Source organism: Trichechus manatus, unplaced genomic scaffold (genome assembly GCF_000243295.1).
Source record: "Trichechus manatus latirostris isolate Lorelei unplaced genomic scaffold, TriManLat1.0 scaffold00099, whole genome shotgun sequence".
NCBI classification, from domain to species: Eukaryota; Metazoa; Chordata; class Mammalia; order Sirenia; family Trichechidae; genus Trichechus; species Trichechus manatus.
The window spans coordinates 5307222-5316822 of record NW_004444035.1 but is presented as its reverse complement, the minus strand read 5'-3'; the positions used below and the strand labels follow the sequence as shown (position 1 = coordinate 5316822).

General features: G+C 38.3%; 1 protein-coding gene across 2 annotated transcripts in view; it reads left to right on the top strand.

The window, feature by feature from the left end:
* The window catches only part of VPS37A (VPS37A subunit of ESCRT-I), a 32987-nt gene that overhangs the window by 2709 nt on the left and 20677 nt on the right, over positions 1–9601 (top strand). For both annotated transcript variants that reach the window (XM_023737225.1, XM_004382783.2), the window contains exon 2: positions 8858–8932. In XM_023737225.1, the coding sequence (XP_023592993.1) occupies positions 8858–8932 (75 nt within the window). The remainder of the gene's footprint in view (positions 1–8857; positions 8933–9601) is intronic.

Here is a 9601-nt window from a genome sequence, read left to right as displayed (position 1 = left end):
AAGAGCTGCAGCTGCTAATCAAAAGGTCAGCAGTTTGAATACACCAGCCACTCCTTGGAAACCCTATGGGGCAGTTCTACTCTGTCCTGTAGGGTTGCTGTGAGTTGTAATCGACTTGACAGCAGTGGGTTTGGTTTTTGGAAGAATGATTTATCAGTGCAGTATCTAACAATATGTTGCTCGAGTAGCTAAATTCTGTAGAGCAACACATACTTAAGAAGAAGTACACCACCATTGCTTATTCTGAAGGTGTGCTCTGTATAAGTTGAAAAAATCTTTCAATGGTATTTTGATGAATAGTACAGAAACTTGCTTAATTATGGCCATCACTGTCCTTGTGTGCTGTCCAACACCTTCATATTTCATACTCTGTCCCTTCTCCAAATGTAAAGTCAGCGGCCCTCTCCTGCAACGAAAGTATCTGACTTCTTTTCTTTTGCCTTCTTCAGTAACCTTCCCCCCCCACCTTTTCTTTTCTCCCTTGCAGCTCTTATTTTCTTTAACTCCTTATGACTCTGAGAATTCAATCTTAGGAAATAGTCTCTAATTGATTTTCTGTAATGGATATAAACTATTTTTTTCTTTTTTTTTTTTTTTTTAGTTAGGTAAGAAATCCTTATTTCCTCATCTTCCTCAGGCCTCTCAAGGTTAGCTGAATTTTGTGATTATTTCCACCTCCAAGTCTCATTGGTAAGCAGTAATCAGTTGCTGTCGAGTCAGCTCCAGGTGGGTCAGAGAACTGTGCTCCACAGGGTTTTCAGTGGCTGATTTTTCGGAAGTAGATCACCAAGCCTTTCTTCCAAGGTGCCTCTGGGTGGACTCGAACTTCCAACCTTTCAGTTAGCAGCCAGCCTAGCATGTTAACCATTTGCACCATCCAGGGACTGGTAAGGCAGGGCAAATGGGAAAAGTTTTCTCCAGCTAACTGTCGGTTGCCCACTCCATTTTCCCTGATTTCTTGGAAGAGCCCATTTTGACTTGCGTTTGCCCCTCTGCAGGGCCATGTACTTAGTGGAGGCAGAGCTCTTTCCACTTCAGTGGATGATTGATGATTTGTTTAAGCCGGTGATGATGGTCTTACTCCCCCTGATAGTTACTGTATAGGCAGAACTAACTTGACCTAATCCTGATCAATGCAAGTTGAAGGGGAAGTCTACTGGGGGACCTGCTGGAAACATTTTTCTCGATAATAAAAAAGATGTCTGGGAGGAAATGCCTCTCTTATGTTTTAGATATTATTGTTTTACATGAGATATCTGGAACTTTTTGCACCATGAGTGAAGACAAGGCTGACCACTGAATGTGGTAGAGATGGAAAACATCTGGGTCCATGATAATGCTCTGATGCTAAGTTAACCAACGGTGGAACCGCTCTGCTTCTAACTTGTGTTGTAAGATAAATAGCCCCTCACTGGATAGGCCACTTTCAGCCTGGTTTTAATACTTTGTTGTTGAGAATAGACACAGTAGAACATAAACCAAATCAACAGTTTCTGCATGTACAATTTAGTGACATTGATTACGTTCTTCAAGCATCCATTCTCTCCCTCCTTTTCTGAATTGTTCCTCCCCCAGTAGCATAAACTCACTGCCCCCTAAGTTTTCTAATCTGTCGAACTGCTGTTGCCAATTTGATCTTTTATAGATAGTTCTTAAAAGAGCACAATGGTCAGGGCAGACATTCTTTACTGGTTACGCTAAACTGTTGTTTGGTTTAAAGAAGACTTCAGGGGATATTTTTGGTTTAAGGTTCAGCTTGGTTTTCTATTGCTTGCAGGTGAAAACTCTCAAGTGATAGTCACTAATCCTAATATGTAAAGATTCTTTAGAAGTGAAGCTGTTAAGTATTTCCTTGCATTGTGTCCACAATCATAAATTATTCTTAAAATCTAATGATCGTAACAGTGAATATTCTAACTATCCAGGTCTTACTTTCTCAGTATCTAAAATTAGTTTGCTTCTTTATTATTTTTTCGTCTCTAAAACAGCAACATAGAGCTGTGTTGTGAATGGTAATTACTTGTAATTATGTAAATTCAAAGTTTATACAAGTAGCAGCCTTTATTTTCTACTTAAGGAAATTAGCTCCTTATATAAGGACTTCTGCATTCATTTTAGTAATACTCAATTCCATGATAATTCTGGTGCTATTTTTGTTTTATATTTGATTTTAAAAAATTAATTTGGGAGTTACGCTTTATTTTATTTTTTCCATTCTGGTAAAGCATTAGCCTTCTCGTATCAGAAGTCAGGAGTATGGATGTGTCATTGACTGGTGGTGCAGGCTTGGATGGTCACATAACCTTTATTCCCCTCATTACACTGAACGAGAGAATTGACTACAAGATCGCTTCCTGCCTTGCCCAGCTGTGAAAGTCTGCTGATTCTTCAGGCTTCTCAGTGGGAGCACTCTTTCAGAGATAGAATTGTGTTTTCTTTTGCTAGGGAACCCTGGATACCGTATTTCTTTCTGATTCCCAAAACCTTTAGCCTTATCGCTCCCTTGGAGAATCTGCGATTGTATGGTTGTCTTTCCTATAGCTGTTACGTTTAGCTCTCCCTCACAACTAAGACTTCTTCCTCACAACTTACAGGTTTCAGAGGAAGCCTAAATTTTATGCCTTTCTTTCTAGATTTTACTGTCCACTCATAAGGTCTCACACACATACTTGATAACAAGACGAACTGATAGTTGCCAGTATTTAAAATTGAGATTTTATTTTAACATATCCAGATTTTCAACTTTTTTTTTTTTTTAATAATGGGAGGATCTGTCAACAATTCTCATATTCACAGCACTTGCTGGGAGCTGCAGAGTAGCTGTGCCCTGTGCTGCGTTGATCCCACTCTGTTTCACGATCACTCCCTGTGGTACCATAAGCAACTGCCTTCACTCATGTCCATTATCTAGATCCTGTGGGTATTTGAGATCACAGCTCTGTTAAGGGAGGGAATCACTTTAACATATTGCAATAAAAAGTTTCATAAGAATCGGCTATGCCTTAGCCTATTGAAGCTACAGAAATCTACAGAAGTCAACATTTTGTCTCATAAAGTGAACATTGAGGTCTTATTGTGAACTTTGAAATTATGTGTATCACAGTCCCACAATTGAGTGAATTTTAAATTGCTACATTAAATCAGTCTGTTTATAATCTGTGATTAAAATTTATGATTGCAGAGTATATGGCACAATAAAAGCATGTTACCATTTTAGGAAGACTTTTCCTAAATAGATCAGAACAGCCTAAGTGTTATCTCTAGTTAATTTTTCTCTAGTAGTATCAGTCCATAACTGCTTTAAAAAAAATTACAACACAGGCTGTCTTTCTCCATTGCTAGTTGAAGCCAATCCATCTACTCCCTCTACCCTATTCCTGAGTTATTCAGGGCTGTCTCTGCTGTATGCTAACCTAACCAAAGACCTGGGTGTCTTAGTCATCTAGTGTTGCTGTAACAGAAATACCACAAGTGGATGGCTTTAATAAACAGAAGTTTATTCTTTCACAGTCCAGAAGGCTAGAAGTTCAAATTCAGGGTGCCAGCTCCAGGGAAAGGCTTTCTCTCTCTGTCAGCTCTAGGGAAAGGTTGTTGTCATTAATCTTCCCCTGGAAGGAGCTTCTCAGTGCCGGGACCCTAGGTCCAAAGGACGCATGCTCCTAGCACTTGTTTCTTGGTGGTATGAGGTCTCCCTGTCTCTCTGCTCACTTCTTTCTCTCATACCTCAAAAGAGATTAACTCAAGATACAACCTAATCTTGTAGATTGAGTCCTGCCTCATGAACAGCATAGAGGTAGAATTTACAACACATAAGAAAAACCACATCAGATGACAAAATGATGGATAATCACACAACACTGAGAATCATGGCCTAGCTAAGTTGACACACATTTTTGGGGGATACAATTCAATCCATAACATCCTACCCTTGAGCCCCCTAAAATTCATGTCCTTGCCACATGTAAAACGCATTCACCCCATCGTATCTTAGCAAAAGTCTTAAATCAACTCCAAGTCCAAAATCCAAAAATTCCTCTTCACCTGTGAAATCTACAAATTATCTGCTTCCAAAGTACAATGATGGAACAGGCACAAGGTAGACATTTCCATTACAAATGGGAAAAATTGGAGGGAACGAATGGATAACAGGCACCAAGCAAGTCAGCAGAACATATTACATTAGCCCTCCAGGCTTGAAAATAATCCTGTTCTCTGAGACCATTTAGGCAATGGCCCTGTCCCCCAGGCCGTGGGTGTTGGCCACACTTTCCAGCTTCTGGATGGAGGCCCCTCGGCCATGGGCTTCAGCTCCGCCTTCCAGGCCCACAGGAATGGCAACTCTGCTGCCTCGCATTTGGGCAGCCCCATTCTCCTGGTCCATCTGAGTGGCGACCCTTCCCCCTCGGCACCAGCAGGCCCTGTTCTTTTGTCCACCGTTCAGTCCTTAACACTGGGTAATCCTCAGTTTCCACTCAGTCTTCCATCCCCACTGCCACTTGGTGATCGTTGTCAGTTGCCTCAAGTCGATTCCTACTCATGGTGACCTGATTTGACCCCATGTGTGCAGAGTAGAACTAGTCTATTGGGTTTTCAAGGCTGTGATCTTTTGGAAGCAGATCACTAGGCCTGTCTTCTGAGGTGCCTCTGGGAAGGTTTGAACCACCAACTTCCAGCTGGTAGTTGAGTGCATAGCTGTGTGCACCACCCAGGGGCTCTCTCCCACTGCCAGTGGGCTCTAGTATTGTCTCTGCCTTCAGTCTTGTTCCCCCAGTGTTTTCTTCCACTTGGCTGTCAGAGGGATCTTTCTAAAATTCAGCTTTGACCATGTCGTTCTTTTCAGAAGATCCAACTCTTGCCAAAAACAGATCCGCCTCCTTAGCTGGATGCCTGGTTATCACCGAAGGTGGTGATGTGTCAGAGAGGATGTCCAGTTTCTTTAATGGCCAAGGATAAGGAGACTCTTAGAAACCTCATGTTACTTCATATCTGAAGCTTTTCTGGTGGTGGTTACTCTGGCTGGAATGCCCTGGGTGTTGACTGTTAAACCAAAAAAAAGAAAGGACCAAACCCATTGCCATCAAGTCGTTTCCGACTCCTAGCGACCCTATAGGACAGAGTGGACTGCCCCCTAAGGTTCCCAAGGTTTCCGCTATGCCACTAGGCTTTCCTGTTATCTCTTACTTGACATTTAAATGTAGTTCAGGTATTATTTTTCCCCCCAGGAAATGTCATCGCCACTATTCCCGTTTAGGTTAGGTACTTTCTTCCGTGTTCCTGTACCTTCCTTTGCAAAACTGTCATAATCTATGAGTTCTATGGAACACCGTTAAAAAATATTCTGGAATAAGTGTTCCATATCAAACGCGTCTGGGAAAAAAACAAAATCAAGCAGTTTACTCTAGAATTTCTCCAAGCCTTTAATATGCCAAAGTGCGTCAGTGATCTTACAGAAGCTCTTCTCAACAGAGCGCTGAACCATTCATTTATTTGAAGTATTTATTTTAAATTTCCAGTTTCTTAATTTTGCGCTTTCCTTTCAGTATTGTCTGTGTGTGTATGCAAATGCTATTTTCTTTTGTTTCTCTGAGGGTATTAATTACATAAATTAATAGTCTTCTCTTTGCTCTATATTAACTCTGTTTCCTTGAGTGTTGGGACTTTTTTGTTTGTTTTGTTGAGTTTGATACATGCCTTTCATGGTTTTGTTGTTTTCAAATATCTAGTGACTCCTGGTAATGTTCTGTGCTTGAGGTTCCCCGTGGACTTGGTTGTGGATGCTTACTCTCTTTACCATAGCCTGTGTCTGGTGATTAAAGGAAAGATCGCCTCCTGTGGGGCAAGCTGATAATTTGTCCTAGGGGTTAGCGACTTCCTGAGGCACTTGCTTAGAGTCTACCTCATTGTTTTATTCTGGGTGCTGCTCTGCTGCTTGGGAAAAGGGAGAGTTAACAAGCCTACCTGCTGCGCTCCATACGTCTCCTCATTTATTACCCTGAGAAATGCTCCTGCCCCTCCTCCCCACTCTTGGTTTGCCTTGACCTGGCTCAAGGGCTTGGAGGACGTTTAGGCTGCTCCTGACTTTACTGTTTGGGCTGTGGGAAGTTCCTGCATTTACTTTCTCTGTTCTTTTTCCCATTTCCGTCCTTAGATCTGATCTCATCTTTTTGTCTTTATGTTTGCGGAGTTCCTCAAAATTTCTCACCTGCTTTTGGTTCTGTTTGCTTACTAGCACTGTTATGTATTTGCTTTTAAAAAATCTGTTTTGATATCTCATAGAGATTTAGATAGAAAAGAAGAGTTGTCTCTTCTCCATCTACCGTCTTTATCTAAGCATCTGAATCCTTTATTTTCAAGGTACACCTATAAACATTACTTGAGTTCCCCCACACTGTGGGAAATGCATGATAATGACTATGCTGAAATGATCTTTTTTAATCACTTGACTTTCTCATCAGGCCATGTGAGACTTCAGAGCAGGACCGTACTATATTCATCTCTGTATTTCCATTGCTTTGCAAGATGATGCTTGATATTTGGTAGCTGTTTATTTGAACTGAGTTTTACTATGAAATCCAAGTTTATAAACGAGGAGATGATGATTGTTTATTCTACAAAAGGAATCTTTCAATATAATGCCTCTATTGCATTTCATGGTCTATTTGTTTACTGTTTTGGGGATAATTAAATAAGGGTGCTAATTAATCACAAATTCTGATTAACAGAGTTTTATCTGTTGTTCTAGCTCTTTTAGCCACAAATTCAGAGCCATGGAGGTAAAACCATAAAAATTTTCTTCTCTTATAAAACTTAGAAGATAAAATTATTAATGGAAATACATTTAAATTTTCTCCTGTGATTACAGTATTACTTTAAATATAAATAATGTAAGATGTATAGTTACATCCGAAGGAGTACCACCTTCAGCATAAAAATATGGCTACAAGAATGTTTTTCAGAGCATAGGTTTATAATAGTAAAAATTGGAAACAATCTAAATACCAATCAGCAGGGAATAGGTTAAAGAATAGTATGACCATACAGTAGAACACTCTGCAGCCATTAACAGAATTGTAAAATAAAGTTTACTGGTTTAAAAAGTTAATAACAATAAATTATTGAGTGAGATAAGAGCGAGTTACAAAATTAAATGTGTAGTGTCATTCTATTTTTGTCGTAAATAAAACTGTGAAGGTAGATTGGAAGGTTATGTACCTATATGTTAACTATAATTGGGGATATGCAGTCATGGTAATTTTTATGTTCTCTTTACTTGGTTTTGTTTTTTACAATGAGAATAAATTCTTTTTGGAATAAGTTTTTAAAAAAAGTTATGAATAGCAAAATATTCAAAATCTCTTTTGTATTATATCCAGGGAATGATTCTTGTTTTAATTAAGTGAAACGATTAAATATTTGCCGTACTGCCTAATGCAGCTAATCAGAATGCACTTCTACATTTTGAGAAACAAAGATTGAGCAAACAGTTGTCTCAGTACACAGTTTATAGTGCTAATCTATTAAAATCTACAGTCTTTATAATTTGACAACCATACATTTAACTTGCATGCTAACTTTAGACAGATTCTTTCCTAAGCTGCAGTTGAGCTATTGCCTTGAATTCTTATCACATCAAACTTGTTTAAAGATTGTAGAGACTGAGTATTACAACAGGATGACTCACTTGAACTCTGAAAGTAAGCAGGAACATTAGAACTCCTCTGTTTCCCGCTTGGAATTCCATAGTTATCTAAAAAGGTTTGAATACCTGCATATCTAATAATGATCATAAAAAATGATTAGTAACATATAAATTGTGTTCATCATGAGCACTTTACATTTATTGACTCACAACAACCCATTGAGGAAGTTACTAACTTCCAATAAGAAAACCAAGGCTGGAAAAGTAACTTGCTCAAGGTTGGCGTGCGAGTGAGTAGACTTTCACTTTTTTCCATCCTTTTAGATTTTCCTTTCAGTCCATCCTTCACTTTAGCTTAGGAGTTCTCAAACTTTATGTAAGAATTCTTATATATAAGCTGCATACCAAAAACTGCATAAACTTTATATAGGATTTTCAAGAGTAATTTTGACTCTAAAGGATTTCATTCCAAGAACTAATCTTAGAATCTAATCATCTCCCCATCCTTCATAAATACGATAGGATTTCACTATATGGAGAAATGCAATGTACAAACACACACACACACAAAGAATACAGAGGAAGTTTAGCATTTTAGAGTTCAAGTAGCAGCAGGCAGCAGCTACTCCTGCATTTAGGGCAAATTACAGACCATAGGTTATCCCTTTCTACCAAAGGGCTCACAATTGCTTCTACTACTGATGAATTGGATAAAGTATAGTAAATCAGTCTGGCATTAATACAAGAATTTCCCTTGCCTCTTTACTTCAACATCTGCCTGCCCATTTGGATATTTCATAATGTTGTTGTTGGTAGTTGCCATCCAGTTGACCCCAACTCATGGCAACCTGTGTGTAACAGAACGGAATGTTGCCCGGTCCTGTGCCGTCTTCTCGATTGTTGGGATGTTTGAGTCCAGTGTTGTGGCCATTGTGTCAGTCCCTCTCATGGAGGGTTTAACCTCATTTGCACTGACCCTCTGCCAAACATGATGACTTTTTCTAGCTATTGGTCTTCCTTGATGATGTGTCAAAATTTGGTAAGCCTTTCTAACTGTAATGTTTTCTTTCTTAAGATACAAGTTTTACTGGCAGCCCAGATTCTGTGGATAAATTAAAGTAACTGAGTTTTAGTAGCACTAGCATTTAACATTTGTTTTTAGCATTAATGGTTTTATAACTTTGGATAATTTGTTTCTTTTCAAATTTTTTCCTATAGTATAGCTGAAATACAGAAAGATGTGGAATACAGATTACCATTCACCGTAAACAACCTGACAATTAACATTAATATGTGAGTAGAATTGTATTCTATTTTGTCATGTAATAGGACTTTTGAAAAAATCTGTTTTCTGTTTCTTAGTTATTATTAGAAATAGGTTATTTAAAGTGAACTTATTTCAAATATTCATTTTCTAATAACTAGAATTTATCCAGTGTTACACAATATAATGAAATATTTTCGAAAGACATCACTGTAATTTATATTGCCATGAAAAGAAAGTATAAAAGAAGGAATACGATAAAATATGTAATAATACTCTTTAGTACTGTAATCATTTGTATTTATTTACACTCAAGTCTTAGCTGGAGGTAGGCTGAAAGAATCGGAATGATAATGACAGATAACCCAAAGGATCCTGCATGGAAATCCATTAGAGATATATTCACCTTTGTATTAGAAACAACTTAAAATATTCTAATTTCAGCAACAGAAATGTTCTCCATCAACCAGAACATTCAAGGCTGAATTTGATCTGCTGATTATTTTTAAGGAAAAAAAATTAAAAATATAATCATGAAGTTATAAAGTTACAATAGAGAAAGATTGAACAAAATGATTTCTGAAGTACCCATTTAGCCTTAAATGCACTATTACTCGTTAGTATGAAAGAATTAAGTTAGTAGGTGCATTAGGTGGCTGACTGTTAGAGAAAGTGCTTGGGCCGGGTAAAACAGTGCC